The sequence below is a fragment of the Carassius gibelio genome, chromosome A23 (genome assembly GCF_023724105.1).
Source record: "Carassius gibelio isolate Cgi1373 ecotype wild population from Czech Republic chromosome A23, carGib1.2-hapl.c, whole genome shotgun sequence".
Lineage (NCBI taxonomy): Eukaryota > Metazoa > Chordata > Actinopteri > Cypriniformes > Cyprinidae > Carassius > Carassius gibelio.
Window position 1 is genome coordinate 19629042 of NC_068393.1, and position 22585 is coordinate 19651626.

A 22585-nucleotide genomic window follows, 5' to 3' on the forward strand; every position below is an offset into this window, starting at 1 on the left:
CTATTTTACATTTAATTATTTGGTTTCTGTACCTTGACACCTACAAACTTGAAAAAACGTAAACATTGTGTAAATAGCACAAATAAATAAAAATAAACGAACATACAAATTAAACTATTTCAAACAGGGCCCACTTTTTCAAGCAGTTTGTGATGCATTTTGGAAACAGGAGATGAGCCCCTTTTCTAATGCACCACCTAGCTTGATAAACCCCTTTTCAAAAACTTACAGTTTGTCAATTTTATTTGGGTAACACACATATTCTGAATGCCTCTATATATATAAAAATTGCATTTGGGACTCATGCTAGTAATGACATTACACAATTACAAAATTTACTCAATGACTACTTGTACACTAAAACTAAATATTTCTGATATGAACTCAATATTTGCCACTTCACTAGCCAAAAAACAACAACCAACACAACCCTGTTTACACATGAAGGTGCAGTAAATAATTTCTGAGAAACACTGTTGATTTTTTGCAATCAACACACAAACAAACCCAGACAGATACGATATAAATAAAACATGAAGGATCTTTATTGTGAACTTACATCATGTTCCAAGTGAAAATGCTTAATTATTTTTTACTCTCAATTACCATTTCATCTTGTGAATATTCTTATATCCTCAAGACAACTGAGAGCATCAGAAGGTTTTACAATGACAGTGCTTCTTTACTTTGGTTTGACCACAATATCAGCGACTCCGTGCACCTGAGTGAGCAGACGGCAGTCCATCGATGCCAGGAGCTTCTGAGAGCCGGCGACGGTGGGAACAAACTTCTCCGTCAGTGTAACCGTCGCAAGCTTATCCACATCACTGAGAAACACACATAGATTAGAAACTTTCTGGAAGATTTTCACTCTTTAAATAGAGTTTATCATATTTAATGTAACACAGCTCATGCACATGAAGCAAATTTAAAGTGCATGAACATGTCGAGCCTCAAAATGCTCTTAAACACTCAAAGTCTTACCCGTATGCGATCTTCTTGACATTCTGCATTCCCAATCCCTCTATACGGAACAAGACGTTCCTTAACACTTGTGACAGCGGGTTCTGGAACGTGATCTTGACTGTTAACTCTTTCCCCACCACAGCGTCCCCTTGAGACTGAAACAACAAAAACACAATCAGTGGAGGTAGATTTTGTTAAATAGGGACTCTTAATTCTCAAATTGCATGCATGCGATTCAAATATTGCACATTTAGATGCACCACATTGAGCGTCACTGTGCAAAACCAAGAATGAGATTTGAAGGTAAAAAAGTTTTTTGACTTGTGGATCAATGACGTACAGTGATGATGATGTCTGGTGTGCGCAGTCTGAAGTTGAACTGTGTGGCCAGAATCTGTCGGGTCTCATTGACTCGTCCGGTGACCGCGAGCATCAGAGCGCCTTGGTCCACCAGATGGTTCATGTACTCCTTATACAGCAGAGTCCAAGGAACAGTCTTGGCTTTAGGGACACAAGGGAACATGGCAGTGATAAAACAACTATAATTACTTATTTCATGGTCACTTTGCACAGTACTCCAGTCCTCTTTTGCCCGCTGTTCATGTACTAATATGCACCATTAAGAGGTAAATCAGGCACTAAGATGTTCTTTTAGGGAACACATGAAATGGAACACAACTGCAAGCAGCTCTCATCATCAAGTGATTTTGACACAAGCAGATGCTGATCAACAGCTCCACTCACTCTCTTGCGGTTTGAGGGTGACAGGAATCCGGTCCTTCTTCACGCTGGTTTTCAGCACGCCGGTGTAGTACATGACCATCACCTCACTCAGCAGACTGGCCGTGCGCTGACTTGAGCTTTTGTTCTTCAGGACGATGGAGAGCTTGGCGTCTCCACCGATACAAGGCCCTGCTCCGTCCAGGATGATCTCAACACTCACGTCGCTGCCGGTGGGGGACGGATACAAAGTGGGTTTGGAGCCGAAGCGACTGGCTCTTTCCACAGCGATACGCTCCTCATCCGAACCTGACAGAGGTGATAAAGAGCAGTGTGAGGTTTGGACAGGAGTATTATTCCTGCTGACATAAGAACCCGACTCAAAATGATCAACATAAACTGCTGCTTCCAGTGTTTTCTCATTTTCAGTTTAACACCCTTATGGAAATTAACCATGGTTTTATTATAGTAAAAGTGAAGTAACCTTGTTTTTCAGGTGTATTGATTACCATAAGCACAGTTTTACTACAAATACCATGGGTAAACTATGGTTAGTGTAGCAAAACCATGGTTTATCTTTAGTAACCATGTTTCTTTTGTTTTATATGGTTAATTTTCATAAAGGTGTTTTGTGACCGAGTTATTAATTGTAATATTTTGTCATGAATTCTGTGCATTTTAAGTTCAGTTTTATTGTTACTGGTATATTATCTGTTTTTATGTGAAGAACCTTGTGCTTGCTGTAATGCCTTTTTTATTGTAGATCACTTTGAGCTAGATTTCTTGAATCTGTGATAATATTGTTAACGAAAACTAAAACCAAAACCAAAACCAAATCATTAAACACATTTCTGTTACTTGAAATAAACATTAACTAAAAAATAAATTATCAAGTAGTTATGAAGGCATCATGTCACATATTAGTTTAACTAGAAGTAATAAAAAAGACTATAACTACAATTTCAAAAATAAACAATATATGTATATATATATATATATATATATATATATATATATATATATATATATATATATATATATATATATATATATATATATATATATATATATATATATATATAAAAATGTATACTGTACAGACCAAGAGTTTGGAAACATTGCTATTTTTTATGTTTTTGAAAGAAGTTTCTTCTGCTCATCAAGCCTGTATTTACTGTAATATTGTGAAATACATTAAAATAATAGTTTTCTTTTTGAATATACTTTAAAAAATAATTTATTCCTGTGATGCAAAGCTGAATTTTCAGCATCATTCCTCCAGTCTTCAGTGTCACATGTAACATCAGTCGATCACATGATCATTTAGAAATCATTCTAATATTCTGATTTATTATGAGTGTTGGAAACAGTTCTGCTGTCGAATATATTTGATCAATAAAAGGTTAAAAAGAACTGCATTTATTCAAAATAAAAAAAAACATCTAATAATATATTTTCTTTACTATCAATTTAACACATCCTTGCTGAATAAAAGTATTGATTTTATAAAAAAAAAAAAAAAAAAAAAAAATTACTGACCCCAAATTACTGACCAGTAGTGTATATTGTTATAAAAAAATATATATTTTAAAAACATAGCTTATTATTATTATTATTTTTACTTCTTATTCATCAAAGTATCCTAAAAAAAGTATCACATGTTCTGAAAAAATATTAAGCAGCAGAACTGTTTCCAACTTTGATAATGAATCATCATATTAGAATGATTTCTAAAGGATCATGTGATAATGATCCGAAAAATTCAGCTTTGCATCACAGAAATAAATGATAATTTAAAGTATAATACATTTAAAAACAATTATTTTAAATTGTAATAATATATCACAATATTACATTTTTTTTCTGTATTTTTGATCAAATAAATGCAGGCTTGATGAGCAGAAGAAACTTCTTTCAAAAACATTAAAAATAGTAATGTTTCCAAACTTTTATACAATATACTATACAATTAGTATAAATAGTAGTAGTATTATAACTATTATCAAGTATGCATGAAAGTATGGAACAATACCCATTGGGAGCCTTTCTATGATTCACTAAAATGTTTCTAGGAAGGCAGCTCTAGGTTTTGGACCAGCTGCATTAGTTTTGTTACCTTCTGGGTATTTGTAGAGGTGTGTGATGTCCACACGAGCATCAGATCCCACAGCTTTAGTGCTGATGCGCTGACCGATGGAGTTCTTCTCCACATGAACCTGACTGAAGCTTCCATCAGGTTTCTTCTGCCAGTAGATCCTGTCACTGTTCACCTGAGACGCACAGTGAAACCATTCAGCAGATGTTCTGCATTAACCTCGTCAGACACAAGTGAGAAGAGGTTTATATGAAAGCGCTCACTTCAGCAAACACAAACGGAGTGTCGAATTTCAGGTTGACTTGTCCGTTGCGGACAGCGGAGACCGGGGTGGGACCGCAGCGGTATGAACCCTGGCTGGGCTCCTGAGGGGTGGAGTCCACCACCTGCCACCCACCGTAACCTGCAGGGAGGTCCGGACGGGACATCCAGGACTCGTTCCACACGTGGAAGTTCCTTCAGAGAACGTTTGATTAAAGCGTTTAATGTTGGTCTGCAGTTTACAAAAATAAAGCTGTGAAGGCCTAGAACATGGCCTGAACACGGCCTGTTATTATTATTATTATTTTACAAATAGACAGAAAAATGAGGCACTTTAACTTAAAAAATATATATATATAAATCAATCAATCTCAAGCTAAATATGATTAGGCCAGGTTGCATGACCATTTTTGTTTCTGATTTGTGTCAGATTGTGATGAGACAATTGTTAAATATAAACATTCAATATTCATAAAAAGTCAATTATACAAAATATTACAATTAAATAACAGACTCATGAACAAATATCACAAATAAATAAATAAACAAACAAACAGCTGTGGATCATCCAGGTGACAGCACAGTAATAAGAAATAATCATGTTAACTTTTGAACGGGGTCAATTTTTATAAATTCAACTATGTTTTTCTCATGTGAACTGTATGTAAACGTCTTTTATGTGAAATGTCTTATTTAGGTGATTACTAAATGAAAACTAACATGTATTTTGAACGATCCCTCTTATTTTGGTAAAACAATAGTGCAAAAATTTTATTTATGTATTTATGCATTTTTTTTAATATTTTTTTTTTATAAAGCATATATTTATGCTTTAAATATATATATATATATATATATATATATATATATATATATATATATATATATATATATATATATATATATATATTTTTTTTTTTTTTTATAAAGCAGAGTTGAAGTAGGTTATGTTATCAACATTTGTTTTATTTCAAAAGACGGTTTTATTTTTATTTAATTATAATAGTTCTAGTACCATATTAATGTAAAGTGTCAAGAACTGTCAGATCACTTAGCAAAAAAAAAAAAATAATGTAAATCTTCGAAGCGTAAGTTTTATTGATCGGTGGAGTGACTCTCAATTTAACAGAAAGCAGACACTGCTGATCTGAATGACAACAGAAGGAACTCAAGAGGTGCGGGTGGTTTGTATCGTACCAGACAGAGTCGCTGGTCTTGTCTTTGATGATATCCAGTTTGTCATCAATATAAATGTCCGTGGTCAAGGAGAGGTCCGTGTCGTGAGCAGAGCTGAAGTTGGTCACACACCGGGTGGGAATCCCAAGACATCTCAACACTGAGAGACAAATGTGTTTATGCAACATTTTATTCCTAACAATACATTTTCATTGGAGTGATGCAAAGAGAAATCCGAACGTACCGGAATTGGTGATTCCTGCGAAGACCCAGCACTGGGCGAATTTGACGGGCTTCCCTGAACTTCTGTAGTACTGTCTGAGGATGTCTCCGCTCCCGCTCCAGGCCGTGGGAGACGTCCCGCCTTCATAGCTGTCGTTCCAGTTACCCATCAGAACACCGTAGTCATCGTTCGAGTTCACCTGTCCCAAAACAACAGAAAAGCTGAACAAAACAGCTGCTTTTCAGCTCTTTGATCGCACGCCTTAGTTTTCTGTTCAGAAGACAGTACGTGTTGTTTGTGTCCTGTATGAACGTAAAACGAACACATGGCACCTGCTCGTGATTTCTTATGAATTCATGTCGAGGTCTTGTGAACGTGACTCACCAGAGCAGATACCATTCTGGACACGATCACTGGATCTCTCCATTCGGTCATCGCCACCTGACCTCTCTCCAACAGGAACAGACATGCTTCCAGGACGTCCTGTTCAAACTGATCAAACCAATGCAAAATCATAAAAACCAGAATCATGGAACTGATAATAATGAGTCATTATAAAAAAAAAAAAAATGAAATAATAATTGTAGAATCATAGATAATACTAGAACTTATACTAAACAATTGCATAATATATAATAATATTAACACTAATATTTAATTATATTAATAATAATAACAATTGATTATTAATGTTATTGTTCTTGATGTTAATTTGCAATTTTAATTTTTTGTTGTTGTTTAGCTTCATTATATTTTGATTATTATTGTTGTTGTTAATATTATTATAATTTTCCATTATTATTATTATTATTAGAATTATAGATAATAATAAATCTCTTCAAAATGAAAAAAAGAATTGCATGATGACGACAATGATGATGATGATAATCCTTTTCAAATGTATAAAAGAATTGAAAATGAATAAAAATAATGGAGATAATAATGATAACAACAAAAACAACAATTATAATAATAAAGTGATAAAAATGCATAATAATAATAAAACATTATTTTTATTATTATTATTGCAACAACAAACAACAACAACTATAATAAAATTATAGATAATAATAGAATCTGTTCAAACTGTTAAAATAAATAGCATTATAATAATATTGATAATAATAAACCTGTTCAAACTCTAATAATAATAATAATAATAATAACAGTCGGAATTGTGTGTTTCCACACCTGGGCAAAATTCCATGTTCTGGTTCCAATCTGCTGCTCGGTTCCGTAGTAAATCTTGCCCATGCTGTTCAGAACATACTCTTTCCTCTCCGCTTCGTTATCCAGATACACAGCATCATCTGAGCAAAGACAGAAACATGTAGTGCTACCTCATGACTTCAGATGAGGAAACGAGGAGTGACGGACTGTACCTTCACACCAGGGGTTGAAGAGCATGTACAGGTCGTTCGGGGTGCAGGGGAACAGCAGCTTGCCCTTCGGTGAGAAACACTCGACGGTCACCGTATAGCGGCCGATGGAGGCGGTGGGAAGACTGTTGACCGCCAGCCGCACACGTTTGTCTTTCTGCTCGACGATCTTCATCTCCCAGCGTCCGTCCTCCAGGACGTCCACCAACGGGACAGAGATGAGAATCCCAGCACTCCTGCTGAAGATGGGCTCTGTGTCAGACATGGAAACATTAGTGTCAGACGAACACCCTGCTAATGATTTAACTTGAATCTAATTATCTGTCTGTGACTTAGCTGAGACGAGATTTTAGGAGCAGCTGGATTAAATGGATTAGGGCACACAATCACAAGCACTTTATGACTCACGTCCATCACGAATAAATAGATTCAGCTTTCAGGTTTTCTTTTTTTAAATAAAGGGCAAGGTAATTAAAATAACCGTCAGGATGTCTGGGCATCTTTCTCTCTTTGTCACACACTGATTTGCCTTTTTAAAGAAATGCTAATGCATCTGACTCTGGATTAAAAACATGTTTTCATTTCCATAGCCACTATATGTTTATGTTTTATGAGTTTCTGATATCAAATAAAACACCTGTTAAAATTAGATTGAATTCTTTAAATGCAACTGATTATGATTATGGTTCAGATGTTTTTATTAATTCATGGATTGATTTTGAAGTTGTTCTTTTGATACTGATTTCAATTCTGATTTTTTCTGACATCAATTGTGATTTTTCAGTGTTATTTTGCTATAACTAAGATACTTTTATAATGTTTATAATAGTATCTCTGTCTGATACTACGATAAAATGACTATTGCAAACTTGAATTAGTTTTTATATTTTTTACATATATTGGTCATTATATTATTTGAATTCAATTATTTTATTACTTTAATTATTATTTCAGTTTTAGCTCTAGTTATTTTAGTAAAGCAATCCTAAAAAGCACTCCTCATGAAACGAGGATGGGGAAATAATGACTGTTTCCAGACGGGTGTCCCTCACCTAACTTCAGCTGCAGCTGCAGACGGTCAGATTTGGGGTTGAAGGGTCTGGAGAACTCCATCCACAACTGGAAGGTCTGTCCTCGGCGGACGATCAGCTTGTCGCTGAAGTAAGCTTCTGTGCGATGCTCGCGTCGGTTCGGCCCATCCTTGGATTTCAGGAGGTCGACGGAGAGAACCCTCAGAGGCGTTTCTGTGCATAAGAGAGGAATCTGTTAAAGCATCAAATCTCAGTGTTTTCCCAACAATAGTGGACTATTTTTAATGCAAATGAACTGCACTAGCGTCTCATCGTCTTCCTCCTCACCTGAAGCAGGAGCGATGGCACTGGGACGTCCAGCGGTGTCTGTGTTAGAACTAGACATTTCTACAAGAAGGATCACATATTGAGAGAAAAAAAATATATATATATATGAATTAAATGTTTTTTCAATCAATTCTGTCAGTACAAATGTATATATAAAGAAAATGTAAACAATTCTAATAAATGAATAATAATTGGGGGGAAATTGTATATGTGTGTTTGTGTGTGTGTGTGTGTGTGTGTGATATACAATCTGAATACATTTCCAATAAATAATTAAAATTAAATTAAGTGCTTTTTCAATCAATCAAAAAATATTATACAAAAATATTAAATAAAATTAACTTATATTATTCTAATATTTTCATATATAAAAATAATAAAAATTATGTGTGTGCATATAATAAAAATTTATAAATAAAAATCTGATTAAATAAAAATGCAATAAATACATACATCAACTATTGTAATAAAATTCGAATAAATATTTAATCAATAAATATAATTCTTAAACTTAAATGCATTCAATTTCACATCCTTAGTATAAAAAATAAAAAAAATAAAAAAATAAGATTTGTAAATTTGGATAAAGTGTTTGCAAAATGTGCAAATGTAAATGTAAAATAAATATATTTAATTATTTGTTTAAATTCCTTATTTTTGTATTTAATTCCAGTTTCACATTAGATTTTGAGCCATTAAATACTTGGTTCACCTAAACTAAACTAAAGAAAACTTTAGATATACTTGATTAAATGCAAAAGGTTTCTATTTACATTATTTTTTGTAGATAAATGCAAGCTTTCAAATACAGTTGTGCTAAAAGATGATTTATTTACAATACTGAAATTATGTCAAGCCGGACAGAGAAGTCTTTTACTGTTTTGTTTCCTCATTGAAATGTCATGCTAACCAATTTTTTTTTAAATAATTGACAAATAATTAGTTTTCAGTGAGCATTTTCATTGCACAATTATAAAATCATTATCCAGAGTTTCTTGCTTTTCTGCATCTCCTCCCACACCGAACGTCATTATCATTATCATTATCATATTTGTTCAACAAAAGACGCCTCTTACTCTCACACCTGAATAAGAACCTGCGGGGCAGCTGGATTAAAGTGCATGACATCATCCTGGACCAGCACTAATGTGCTTTCCTCAACATAGACAAATATAGAAATATGAAGTCAGGACTAGTCTGTATGGGCTGAATAAAGCAAACCAGTGTCTCACCAGTAAAGTTTAGATGAATGAAGATTGTGATGGAAGTAAAGATGATTAGAGTGACACACAGGAGGCGTACATTATTAGATACGCGAGTCTGCTGTCTCCGATGGCTTTTTGCACCAGGCAAGTGTTAAAGAAGCCTGTTTTTATAGGAGTTTGCAATGGCCAGGCTATAGAGAACATACTCTTAGCACTCATTAAGTAAGAGCTTATTGAAATTAAGTATGAATGGTTATGGTGACATCACCACCATAACCATTTTAAACCCGGAAGACAAAAACTCCAGGGAAATAAACACTCAAAATTAGCAATAAATGCTCTAACCAATCGTGGCATTATTTTTTTCCTCTGAGTTTGTGCTGTTGCACTAGATATATAAATTGAGAAAAATCTGTTAATTTTAATTCTAATTTTAATTTACCTTGAAAAATCCATGCAGAAAATATAGTTTTAGCGAGAATCATCCTCAAACTTAATTTTTAACTTGTTAAAACAATTATCTTATGTAAAATGTTTTAAGTCGTAATATTTTTCCTTTTGTTTAACACGGTGCCCTATATAGAAAGCTTGAAAACAGCCGCCATGGCATCCAGTGGAAAGGTTTCATGGATTTTAAAGGTCCTTCATGCAACCGTGAATTTTAAGAGTGCATTCTTGAAATAAAGGTTTCAAAAAAGTGCTGCAATAGAAGAACCATTTTGGGTTCCGAAAAGAACATTTCAGTTCTTAAAAGAACCATTTATCTTCTTAGTGCGAATAAATTTAGAATTATCTAAAAAAAATAAAATAAAAAAAAAAAAAATAAATGTAAAAATTATATTTACACTTTGAAGAAGCTTTTATGGATGGCAAAATATTTCCTGGATTTTAAAGGTTCTTCATTTTTTTATTCCATATTTTTAACAGCGTATAATAACTGATTATTAACTCATCAATAGATAAGTCTTAAAGTATTGCATATTTAAATATAAATGCATCAATAAGAATCTATGGATTAAAGTTTAATGACGTTTCAAATTAGCCTGTTTTAAAATTTAACTAAGGATTTCTGTAAAGTCTGACCTAAACACTGAAAAAAATTACAGTTTTGTTCTCATATGTGTTTTTATAGAAGAGTTTGTACATCATTCGTCTTGGTTTTATGCAACAAATAAATAAATAAATTATATAAACATATATATTCCATTATATCATATATATTAATTATTAATGATCTGGAAATAAATGCAAATTAGTGCCTATTTAACTAGATAATGTACACTTCAATATAGCATATTTTAGAAAACTTGTTAACTATAATGTTTGCAATTAATTTAAGCTATACACCTGAGTATTGCCTTAATGCAATAATGGTGCAATATACTACATATTTTCAGTATCTTCATATATTGACTAAATCCAGGAGCTGTAGATCAGTGTTACCTGTGAGTTTGAGTCGTCTGATGAGTGAAGTTCAGCTGCTCTGACAGTGTCTCGCGTCTGCGCTGATGAAGCACCTGCACAGCTCTTATTTAAGCCTGTGTTGACACTCCTTCATTACACAGACACTTACAGTCCTTCCTTCTGTTACTGAACCAGAAATACTCCAAAAACAAATCATCATGAATCATGAGCATCAGAATCAGCTCAAAATCTGTGAATCACAAAAAACAATTAATTCATACAAAAGCCATGATGAATACATTTCTGAGAGGAATTAGAAATCTGTTCAACATGAATATAAGCCTTAAAAATGCCAAATTATTATTATTATATATAAATGAAACTTTATAAATAATATTATACTCATAATCTAATTTTAATGAAAATAATAATAATAATAATAATATATTCTTATTAAACAGATTATTATTAATACCATTATTATTGCAATTTCTGATAACTATTTAATTGTATTATTAATATTATTAATATAAGATAGATTATTATTATTTTAGTCCTTTTCTTTATTAGTAACAGTTATTGAACATGGGTAAGTTTTTGTTTTATCTCATCAGAAAACCTTTTTTATTATGTTGTTTTGTTATCTGTTATCTTATTTATTATATAAGTCAATCGTTTTAAAGTTAAAGCACGTTATTTCCATTCCCACTAGTGTCACTGAACAAAAATCACAAAAAAGAGGTGTGTCCAATTTCACATATTCCTGCACTATTCTTCACCATTTTACAACATATAATGCTGTGTATTAAAGCATATCTAACATATATAGATTTATCTATATTGTGCATTTCTTACCTTTTGAACCTACACATCCAATTAACAAACGCACACATATGGACATATTAATATTAATTAAACATGATTCCTTAAAACTCTCTGACGTTTTACATAAGGTGACACAGAAGATGAGAAACCAGTTTGACCAATTACACAAAAACACTGAAATAGTGAAAAGGAAGAAGGGAGGGATGAGATTAAGATGAAGAAACAGAACATAGGTGTGCGTCTTCTCATTTGGTGTCATTATTGTCATCAGTCTGGTATGATAAGAGCCGAGTCTGTGTGAACGGGTGGGTCGATGTGGGTGATGCTCTTCTTAATTACACTGACCTTTATCAAACTCTTTCAGGCCAAACAATTGACCGGTTACAATTAACAGCACATGTGCTTGAAACAGCCTGGAACAGTGCGGTTTACATATTAAAACAGTAGCATATCTGCATTCAACCTCTTCTTGTGCCAGTGGAGCAGAAGTACACACGTGAACTGATTGTTATAGTAGAGAAAAGACTGGGGGATTTATTCAATGTAAAATAAGATTTAAAGAGTGAAACTAATTTACTGAAAAGCTCATGCACTAATTATTTTATCTGTTCTTATAGAAGTTTAAACAACGTCAGCTATTTAAAGAGACATGTAGATCAAAACGTTTAAACATCAAGAAGTGTACTTAAAAAATAAAAAAATTGGTAAAGTGTCTGCTAAAATGATAAATGTAAAGGAAGTTATTATTGTTATTATACTGTATATATAATAACTGTAAAAAAAAAAAAAAAAAAATATATATATATATATAGGATGTCTTACTTGGAAAAAAATATTACTTAAAAAGTTTGCTTTGAGATCATCAAGGAATATAATATAAACATTCTGTTTATGTATTGAAATGGGGCTCATAGGACTCTGATTTTAGACCAAATACTTAAAATATACCATAAAATACAAAATACTTAAGTATGCAAAAAGACTTTCATTCTCTAAAAGAGACTCAATCTAGAATCTAAAGATTAAAAGTCATTATTGCAAGATGCAAACTCGGATATGTGAGGAAAAAGTCAACCAAGAACTAAAATAATAATCACAGAACTTCAAAATTTAAACTGGCGAAACATACACTCAGATCTGTGAGATATAAACTCAGAAACTGCAAGAAATTAAGTCAATATTTGTGAGATGTGAATGTTAGAAATGAGAGGAATGTTATATGCTTACATTTTTTTTTCCAGTGTTGTAATAAAAAACATATCAAATATATTTTAATCCTATTAAAAATGGATTTAAGTAAATTCTAAACAAGATGCTGGGGAAGGTGAATATGAACACGTCTCAGCATAACTATTTTCATGAGTCCAGACCCGGTGTTTCACCACCAGAGGGCGCTATTTCCCCAGTTTATTAAAGAGGATAAACTTTAACAAATTATTGTGGAATACATGATATTTAACTCTATCAGATATCCTTTGAAATGACGATGGAACAGAATATGTTAGAAACAGCATTCTGCATGTTGGTGGCTCATAGACTTTCCTACATACAGTAGAAACATGCATCAGTATGTCTAAAAAAGGATCTGTGCTTTTATATCCAATCCAACATAAATAGAAATGTGAATTTCATATTCAAAGCATTTGTAAAGAGTCAACCATTTTAATGTCACAAATACAAGAAATGTTTTAGAAAGAGTTCTTGGATGCTGTTTGACCTTGTGCAGCCCGACACTGTGGAATGAGTTGAAATAGAGCGTGAGCATTTCATATCTTCTGCTTTGAGCATTTCAGCAATCAGATAGCGGCTTTCCTCTAACACAATCTTCTACTGATTTCTTCCCCAGGCCAAAATTCCTGAAAGGGTGCAGAACAAGTTGTCTGCCTCCAGGAGTGACCAAATGTGACCATTATTAAACCCGAGAAAGAGAAAACAGACCTTCTAATCTATTCTATTCTATAATTCCATGAAGAACCTTTACAGTTACAGGAAACTTTCTGTTGGTTTATGTAGTGAAAAAAAAAATTCAAACTAAGAAGAAAGTGCTTCTTTTAAGAAATGTGCACGGAAATGTTCTTTGGGGAACCAAAAATGGTACTTAGAATGAAATATTTTGAAGTCATTTCAAAAATCTAAAGAATTTTACTGACCGAGTCCATTAGTTCTACATTCTACAAGAGGCATAGATGGGAAGATGTTCATTCTAACATGTGTTAAAGGTTAAACCCCCACCAAGAAACACAACAAAGTCCATTGGCTTCTTTATAAAATGTGGTATTTCTTTATAAAATGTGTCATCCTACAACGCTTTGCCGTCAAAAAAAAAAAAAAAAGCAGTTACTACAAATTAAAAATTTGTTTTACTCTAAACTGTGACCTCAGACAATAGCTTTATAGTATAACTAGATCTTTATACTTTACATTTGTAATGAGACATAATGTATCCTTTTAAAGCATTTGTGTGTTTCGTCCACTCAAATGAACTGATTGTTGCAGTTATATACATAAAGTGCATATAATGATGTACATGATCCATTAATAAGCCAGTTGTACAATTTAAACATGCACATGAACAGCGTGTGTTGCGGCTCCACATATAATATCAACCATAACAGCAAGATATACATCTAGATTAGACCAGTACAAGCCTGTCTGTAATACTACCAGCAGTCAAATTAGAGATGAAATCACAAAAAAAGTAATACAAAATAAATAAATCAGTGTCACAGTGGTTTTACACCACTAAAGTAATTTATTGTGAAATCGGATTCAGTATCTTACAATGAGTATAGCATATGTGTCATTTTTTTTTAAATCATAACTATTAAACTAGAGTATAATTTCGTCCCAGAGCTAAAACTATTAACATTAGTTGAGTTATAATAGCTATGTAAACTTGGAAAGTGTACTCTTAGGATCCTCTGCTGTGGCAGATGATGTCAAACGGCTCTGGAGAGCGGACTGCACCGACGACCCCATTCATGTCTGGCCACTTCACACCAGGTGGCCAGGAGAAACGAATCCGCTGTAAGAGAGAAGTGATGAAGAGGAACAGCTCCGTCTTAGCTAGGGTCTCGCCGAGACAGACCCTCGGACCTGATAAATGGAGATAAAACAATCGGCATCAACCTAGTTTTGGTCACTTTTGGTCTAAGAAGTCATAGTCACAGGCGACTCACCCAAGGAGAAAGCGAGGAAAGACTCAGGTTTGAAGAAATTTCCACTGTCATCTAAGAAATTCTCTGGGTTAAAAGTGTCTGGGAACTTCCAGTGCTCCTTCTCAGTTAAAATCGCTGTTAAGTTAATTAATATCTGGGTGCCCTAAAAAGACAATGTTTGTTAGCGGAACAATCAACCAGTCAAGGATAGAACTGGGTTACCAACTACCATCAAAGAAAGCATTATACAGGGTTTGAAGTGTTTGGTCAAGATGATCTTACTTTCTCAATCTCTAGCAGGTAGGCATCTATAAAGTCCCGTGGACTGTCTGGATCCAGAGTTTCTCTGTGATTTCGGACCGCTTCCCTGATGAAAGCCTTCAACTCTTCAGCGCTCTGATAGACTTTCTGTTGTGGCCCTGGGAAATATTTGATGATGGGAAGCAAGTTAAACACCTGGAAAAGAGAAAAGCTACTTATAACTATACTGCAGTTCCAACCTGCTCCAAAACAGTTTGTAATAATCATGAAGACGTCAAGTAAGTTTAAGAAGAGTTAAAGTTAAACGGGGTGATGCTCCAGTGACAGCACTGGACATCTCTGGTCAAGTAGTTGCATATCCCTTATGAAACAAAAATATATTGCAGTATATTGGAAAATATCATGTAATATATTAGGCATATATTCTTATATATACATTTATTTTTTTTCCAATATATTGCAATATATTGAAATCGGCAATCATTTGTATATTTTGCAATATATTATATAATATATGCATCATCAATATATTATTAAATGTATTCAAATATATAAAATATTAGAAAATAAAAAGAGAAAATAATATATTACAATATATTTTAAGAAATATATTGGTAAATATATTTTCCTTTCATAAGGAATAGCTTTATTGGTAACATCCAGAAAAGTTTAACACTATTTAAAAGTGCAATTCGTCGACAACCTACAGAACTGCAGACAGTGAACATGCAGCTGGTTACTAAAAAAGAGATATGCTAAAAACATTTAATACATGTTCATACCTGTCCAACAACTGACCCTGTCAGAAAGATGTTTTCATTCAGGATTTTCAGAAGGTATGCAAATCGCTTGTCATCATAGTCGAAACGATCCCCAAACACGATGGAACAGATAATGTTGGAAACGGCATTCTGTGTTGTATGTTGAATGTTGAAAGGCTTGCCTTCATCAAAGAAAGCCATGTGTTAGTCTTTGACTGTTTTAATTATTTAAATAGAATCTTTCCAAGCAAATGAATTCAAGGTGACATTAAAGCTAACTTTTTAAGAATGATACATCTGGTTTAATGGTATTTGAAGCTAGCCTGAATACTACTAAGGCTTGCTACCAGCACAGGAACACATAAAATATGGACAATGGGATCATGAACTTGAAATTCACGTCTGCATACTTGCATAAAGTAGAATTTTTTAAGTATGTTTAAAAAATGGAACATGATTGAGATTGAGGTGAGAGACCGTTGAACTGTTCCCTGGGTGCTGCAGAAATATGGCTGCCCCCTGCTCCGGGTGTGTTCATGTTGTGTGTGTGTGTGTGTGTGTGTGTGTGTGGTCACTACTGTGTTTGTGCACTTAAACAGGTTAAATACAGAGAACATATTCCAAGTATCGGTCCTCGTACTTGGGCACACGTCACCTCACTTTCACTACAATGAGCCTAAACATTGAAAAACACATTAAAACAGTAACTAAAATCATCATTAACCTTCCGATTTGAGCATTTCAAGAACCAGGTATCTGCTTTCCTCTGTCACTCGTTCATTGACAGACTTCTTTCCCAGACCAAAGTTCCTGAGCGTGTGAAGAGCAAACCGTCTCTGTTGCCTCCAGGCGTCACCAAAGGTGACAAATATTATACCTGAGAGAGAGAACAGAGCCACATTTACATTGTCTTGAGACGTCTCAAGACCAAGCCCTCAAGCTATCAACTGATCAAGACCAGCTTCAACCATATACAAAAACACTTTTTCTATTTGATCAAAATGTGGATGTACAATACCAATATTCTACAACACCAATTCATTTTTGGTACAATACATTACTGACCGAATCCACCAGTGATCCAGGATATAAGTGGTATATATGGCCTTCCTGAAAAAGATGAAGCGTTTTGGACCAGGGCTTCTTTCACGAGCTGGACTGTATTGAGGATTATCGCTGGCTTTCTCCCAAGATACACAGTGGCCATCTCTCCATACTGAGATAACTGCTCAGAGAAGATAGCACAGCACATCAGCACAACTACAGTGACTTGAAGTACAATGAAGTCAATGCAGCATTTACATTTCACAGAGTAAAGCGATCTTAAAACAACTTTCCACAAAAACAAAGCCTCTATTCTCAAAGCAAACACTCACCGATCTTATGAACTCCATTGGGTTCTTCAACAAATATGGTATGGTTCCCACAAAAGGCAGAGGTCTGGGACCAGGAGGAGTTCGAGATCTGTAGGAATTCATCCTGAAGATCTCAAACAGAACTACAGAAATTAAGCCCAGAGATAGAGCAATGCCAACAGAGGCCAAGTCTAGCTTCATAAGAGTCGTCCACATGGTGACAGATTCATTCCAAGACAGACATGAGCAGCAGACGACCGTGAGCTTTATAAAAACAGAGCGAAAGTGGGAGGAGACAGTGGGAGTTGGAGTTTGAGGTGCCAGATCATGTTTTTATGTAGTTTTTACTGCTAAGCCAGCAAGGTTCTAAACATTAAAGACATGAATAACACATATATATATATATGTATGCACAACACTCATGTTATCTTTAAAATCACTGAGTAAATGGATATAAATGATTCACTCTCTGCAAAGAGGAACAAACATGGTACAAAAAACAAGTTGTACAAGTTGATTATATAATGGAGATAGATCAATAAGTCAAAGCTCTGTACTACCTTGGCAGAGATTGTGTGCACTAAGTCTCAGCACAACCAATAGGTATTCTACACCCTAATCTTGTCTTTATTAATGGAATTATGCAAGATGCCTGGAAAGGTGTGTAAAGGTGACTATGAAATGATAGCAAAGGGCCCTGGCAAATCTCATCCCAATATTCTATATGCTTAGTCTTAAGATAATATTTATATGATTGTAATTGTATATACACTAATATTTACATATTTGAACCCCACTGGACTTAAAAAAAAAAAAAAAAAAAAAAAAATTGTGACCTTTAACTTTTAAAAAAAATATACTTGTATTGCATGTACACAAAGTAAAATGCATGTATAAAATATACTGTGAAGGTTTGAAATCGTCAAAATTGAATGAAAACTTTTTATATAGCACAATAACACATTAACTCAAGCATGCTGTGATGTCTCAGTGAGCGGTTAGAGTGCAGGTGATTGGCTGACATGGTTTTGCACCTGGACTAAATCAACATGCTTTAAAAAGGACTCGCAGAACAATAGTTGGATGAACAGCTTGTTGTTGGCATCTATGTCTGCTCATGGAGGTTATAGGGTTTGCTGCGGCTCCACCTTAATTCAAGTCATGCCTGTGAGATATAAGTCCAGTTTACACCTGTACAGGCCTGCTTGTTGTAATAATAACAGTCACGTGAGATATTACATAACGAGAGAAAAGCTTTACAGTGGTATTACAACATTTATGTCATTTATTGTGATTCTATAGTTCTAGACTTTACGACAAATAGATACATCCTTTTTCAAAACCATAACGATTAAAGTAGAATATAATTCTTTCAGGGTTAAAATTATTAATAAAAACACAGATGTGAACTTTTGGAAACTCCCAAGGTGTTTAATGCCGATCAGCAGGTGTTGAATGCAACAGTCCAAAAGAAGTTAAATAAAAAGCGTTCATCCATTAAAAAGTCTCACATGGCTCTTGGGGTTGAACAATGTCCTGTAGCGAATTGATACATTTTTGTATGAAAAATATCCATATTCAAAACTTAGTAATCACTTTAATAATGTACCTTGCACCAACAGTTTTACACAGAAGCAGCTCTGGGAGGATGACGTGAGGTCGGTGTTGTGCATGCGCAGGTGAGTCTCTTGAAAACCAATGTTTTTTAACCTGAGCAAAGAAAGCAACGTTTCCTTACTTTAGCAAAAGACAACCAGTCTCATCTTGGCTTATATCAAAATCCTCCGACATTATTCTTTACAAATCCTTGTTTTGTACTTCTAAATATTGACCGTTGTTTTGTTTTGATCTCTCCCCTGCGCTTACGTGTTTGTCACTTCGGAGTGGCGCATACACAAAGCCGATCTCAAACATCATCTAAAGTACCGCAAGCTACTTTAAACTTGATTATTACATTTTGAATATTTAAATTTTTCTTACAAAAACACACTGAATCTCTACGGGAGGCCTTTGTTCAGCTCCAGAGCTGTGCGAGACTTTTTTTTTTTTTTTTTTTTTTATGGAGGAGCTCTTTTTATTTAACTTCTTTTGGATTCATGCATGAAACACTCGCGGAGTGGCATCAAACAAAATCAAAGATTTTTTTTTTATATATATATAACTATGGCAGGTTTCACACATTATCATTAACTCCACCGGCTTTGCGCCGTTCCGGCTTATATACCTATACACCTAGGATGACTTGAGAGTGAGTAATTTATAGCAAATTTTGAGTGAACTAACCCTTTAAGAATTTTGTGTTAATTACGTAAACATTATATAGATATATATATATATATAAAACCTGTTTTTTGTTTCGTTTCCCGAAGCACCTAAAAGCCAATTCACACTGCCATACTCCAACAGGGTTATCACACTGACCAAGCAAAAAACAAGCATAGGCATGTTAGGTGTGAGATTAATTTGACTTGGTTTGCTGATTAAACACGATGAAATATTTGTTCAGAATACTATCGTTGTAAGGGTTAGGTTAGGGTCTATCAGGTGGCTTGGTTATGGTTTTATTTAGGGCTGAAATGTGGAACCCATCTGGTCCAGTGTATAGGTCCAGAATAGGGCCAGCTATGGTCATACAAGCTGAAATATGACTTTGTCATGGCCCGTATTTTGGATGGAGGTTGAGTTCACCAGTGGATTAGGCTTAGGTGTGGCTGTTTTGTGCTCTCTGGTTAAAGACTGGTGTTGATATGGTTTACTTAAGGTTGTGTTTTGATTCCAATGTTACACTTTGATCTGGCCCAATTCATGGACAGTTATGGATAATTAACTTGGCTGAGATTTGGGAATACAGACCTGGCCCCGTATTCATAAAGAATCTTAAGAAAATTCTTAGAAATGTGGGTGTTTACTCTTAAAATTACAGAGAAAATCCTAGTAAAGAAAAAAGTAATTCAGAAAGCATTTTAACCCTTAAAAGAGGTCTTAAGGTCAAACTTGTTAGGAGCACAGACGAGGACTTTTAAGAGGCTTAAGAGTTTCTTTAGCAGAGGAGAAAATGGCAGAGAGATGAAGAGGCAGAAGAAATGTGTTGCAGACAATGGATGACAGTGAGTTGATAAAACGGTATAGATTAATTTATATATTAAATTATAAATTATTATATAAAGTAATCACTACTTTACAATATTTGGCAACGGGGAAAATGCAACAATTCAATAGTGATGATCTGGGTCTGTCACAACCTTCTGTAAGCAGAGTGATCACACAAACAATTACAGCACTTTCAGAACATCTTATTGTGTCGCAGTTTATTTCGTTTCCACTGGACATTCCCACATTGCAGGCTCAAAAAACTGCATTTTTTGAATATAGCAGGCTTACAGGTGCGCACAGGCAGGGGGAATGAACCGTAATAGTTTGTGCTATACGCTCACATGTCTGCTTCTTGTCTCTTGCTCTTATACCCGGCCCGAATCTTCCTTTAAGAATGGCCTTGTGTTCATCCACTAACTGGGCTCACAGTAAACACTGTTCCTCTGTCCAGTTTGGCTTTCTCGTCCTTCTTGGTTTTGATTCCATGCTTGATGCATTAAAACCAACATTCAAACCACCACTTAAATAGGACAGCAATCACTGTAATTAGAAAGAGTGGAAAAAATGTTATCATTCTAAGCCAATCAAATACCTTATAGGAAATTAAAAGCATGGTAAATGAAAAAAAAAAAGGATTTAGATACACACATATAATGTGTGTGTGTTTGTGTGTGTGTGTGTGTGTGTGAGAGAGAGAACGGTCAAATAGGATAAATTATGCATGTAAATTCAAAGTGAGAATTAGAATAGAGCCTCTACTTAAAATCAGTCTTTTTTTCCTTCTTGGACAACCAACCAATCACAGTCTTCAGAAGATTGTGTCATATATAACAACAGGGTCAACCCCGCCTCCTCACGAAGATGAAAGTTTTTGTCTTTTCCTTACTCAGAGTTGCTCTCAGATCGGTCCCGAATCGCTCTTAAGCTAAGACTCCTACGTAAAAGTTTTTAAGCTAAATTAAGAGTTTTCTGAGAGGATTCTTAGAATCTTTATGAATACGGGCCCTGGTCCACACTAGGACCATAATATAATTGCGGTATGTGGGCCATGCAAAAGCTGGTTGTGTGGGCTGGAGCTGAGCCAGAGAAAAATTCCTATGTGGGATAAAGGTTACAAGAGGGTTTGCTGCGGCTCCACCTGAAATCAAGCCATGCCTTCGAGATAGAAATCTGGTTGACATCTGTACAGGAATGACTATTGTAATATTAGCAGTCACATGCAAGATTACATCATGAGATAAAAGCTTTACAGTGTTACAGTGGTAATACAGCGCTAAATTCATTTATTGTGATAGCAGATTCTACACTTTAAAACAAATGGATAAAACATCCTTTTTCAAAACAATAACTATTAAATTAGAAAACAATTATTTCAGGGTTAAAATGATTAATATCAAGTTGAAGAGCTATGTATAAAAACACAGATTTGAACCTTGGAAACTTCTGTAAATGATGGAAATTCTATTGTCAACCTAAAAAGGATTGGGTTAAAAGTGTCTTGGTATGTCAAGTGCTCCTTATCAGTTAAAATTGCTTTAAGTAATTATCTTGTTAGTAATAAAAGTTAGTAAATGTATACAACAAAAGTTCGTAAATCTCTTGGTGCCCTAAACAGACAGTGTTTGTTAGTGGAACAATTAAGAAACGCAACACAGCCATGCTGCATTCGTTACCTTGGGATTGTCGTATCCTCGTAGTTTTGTAGGCTTAGTTGTTTCATGAATCACGCCAGAGGGTACAACCTTGGCACATCACTGAATCTCACGAACAGTGGCATATAGGGATGGACTGGGAGTGAAAGACAGCCCTGGATTTTCTCCCAAATAAGACCATGTAGGCACAACTACAAGCAGTCGCTGCTATCTCATGATATTACAGCAATCCTATGGCATTTATGGCAAATAACATCACATCACATCCCATGGTGACCCTGCTGACAAGAACAACAGTCTTTATCACTGACTTTTAAATGATTTGCACAAAAAAAAAATACAATTACAAACAGACTTCCTTGACTTCCTGGAAAGTTGACACTGTGATGCTTACAAAACCTTGTTCTACAAAAAAATGGTGCATTTGGTATAGGACGACTGTACGTGTTTGGTACAATGGCAATCTATATCCACCTAGTTGCATTTACAGATTTTGTGATTTATTGCAATTAATCCATTACATTCAGCCACTAGAAAATATAGTTACTGGAAATAAAGTGAATTACATACCATGCAAGATATACACATATCAGTTCGCAGATTCCAGAGTAATCGATTTTTCATTGCTGGCACCATGCTCTACTATTTGAGCCACAGAATGCTGACAAGCTTAATAACCTTGTTCATCTGAGC

At 34.5% G+C, this 22585-nt stretch overlaps 2 protein-coding genes across 2 annotated transcripts; both read right to left on the reverse strand.

Moving 5' to 3' along the window:
* Nucleotides 1-544: 544 nt before the first annotated feature.
* Nucleotides 545-8236, reverse strand: LOC127944341 (protein-glutamine gamma-glutamyltransferase K-like). The gene is made up of 13 exons (XM_052540219.1): nucleotides 8153-8236; nucleotides 7873-8083; nucleotides 6824-7072; nucleotides 6633-6751; nucleotides 5826-5933; nucleotides 5463-5640; nucleotides 5240-5378; nucleotides 4045-4237; nucleotides 3803-3956; nucleotides 1711-1995; nucleotides 1307-1467; nucleotides 985-1121; nucleotides 545-827 (listed from the first exon to the last, which is right to left on the reverse strand). The coding sequence occupies exons 1-13, from the start codon at nucleotides 8234-8236 to the stop codon at nucleotides 683-685; spliced, it is 2163 nt and encodes a 720-aa protein (XP_052396179.1). The 3' UTR covers nucleotides 545-682.
* Nucleotides 8237-14329: 6093 nt separating this feature from the next.
* LOC127944912 (cytochrome P450 2J6) lies at nucleotides 14330-17521 on the reverse strand. Its single transcript, XM_052541331.1, has 7 exons — nucleotides 17169-17521; nucleotides 16858-17017; nucleotides 16517-16669; nucleotides 15814-15974; nucleotides 15053-15226; nucleotides 14792-14933; nucleotides 14330-14708 (listed from the first exon to the last, which is right to left on the reverse strand). Exons 1-7 carry the CDS (start codon nucleotides 17361-17363, stop codon nucleotides 14524-14526), a joined length of 1170 nt encoding a protein of 389 aa, XP_052397291.1. The 5' UTR covers nucleotides 17364-17521; the 3' UTR covers nucleotides 14330-14523.
* Nucleotides 17522-22585: the final 5064 nt, after the last annotated feature.

Bases quoted from the DNA above. Each gene is read 5' to 3' on its own strand.
- LOC127944912 (XM_052541331.1), bottom strand. From the start codon at position 17,363: ATGTGGACGACTCTTATGAAGCTAGACTTGGCCTCTGTTGGCATTGCT. The intron at 17,018-17,168 runs GTGAGTGTTTGC...TTCTCTGAGCAG, and splicing joins CAATGGAGTTCATAAGATCG to TTATCTCAGTATGGAGAGAT. The intron at 14,934-15,052 runs GTAAGATCATCT...TTGTCTTTTTAG, and splicing joins ACCTGCTAGAGATTGAGAAA to GGCACCCAGATATTAATTAA.
- LOC127944341 (XM_052540219.1), bottom strand. From the start codon at position 8,236: ATGTCTAGTTCTAACACAGACACCGCTGGACGTCCCAGTGCCATCGCT. The intron at 4,238-5,239 runs GTACGATACAAA...CGTTCTCTGAAG, and splicing joins AAGACCAGCGACTCTGTCTG to GAACTTCCACGTGTGGAACG. The intron at 828-984 runs GTAAGACTTTGA...TGTGTTTCTCAG, and splicing joins GTCAAGAAGATCGCATACGG to TGATGTGGATAAGCTTGCGA.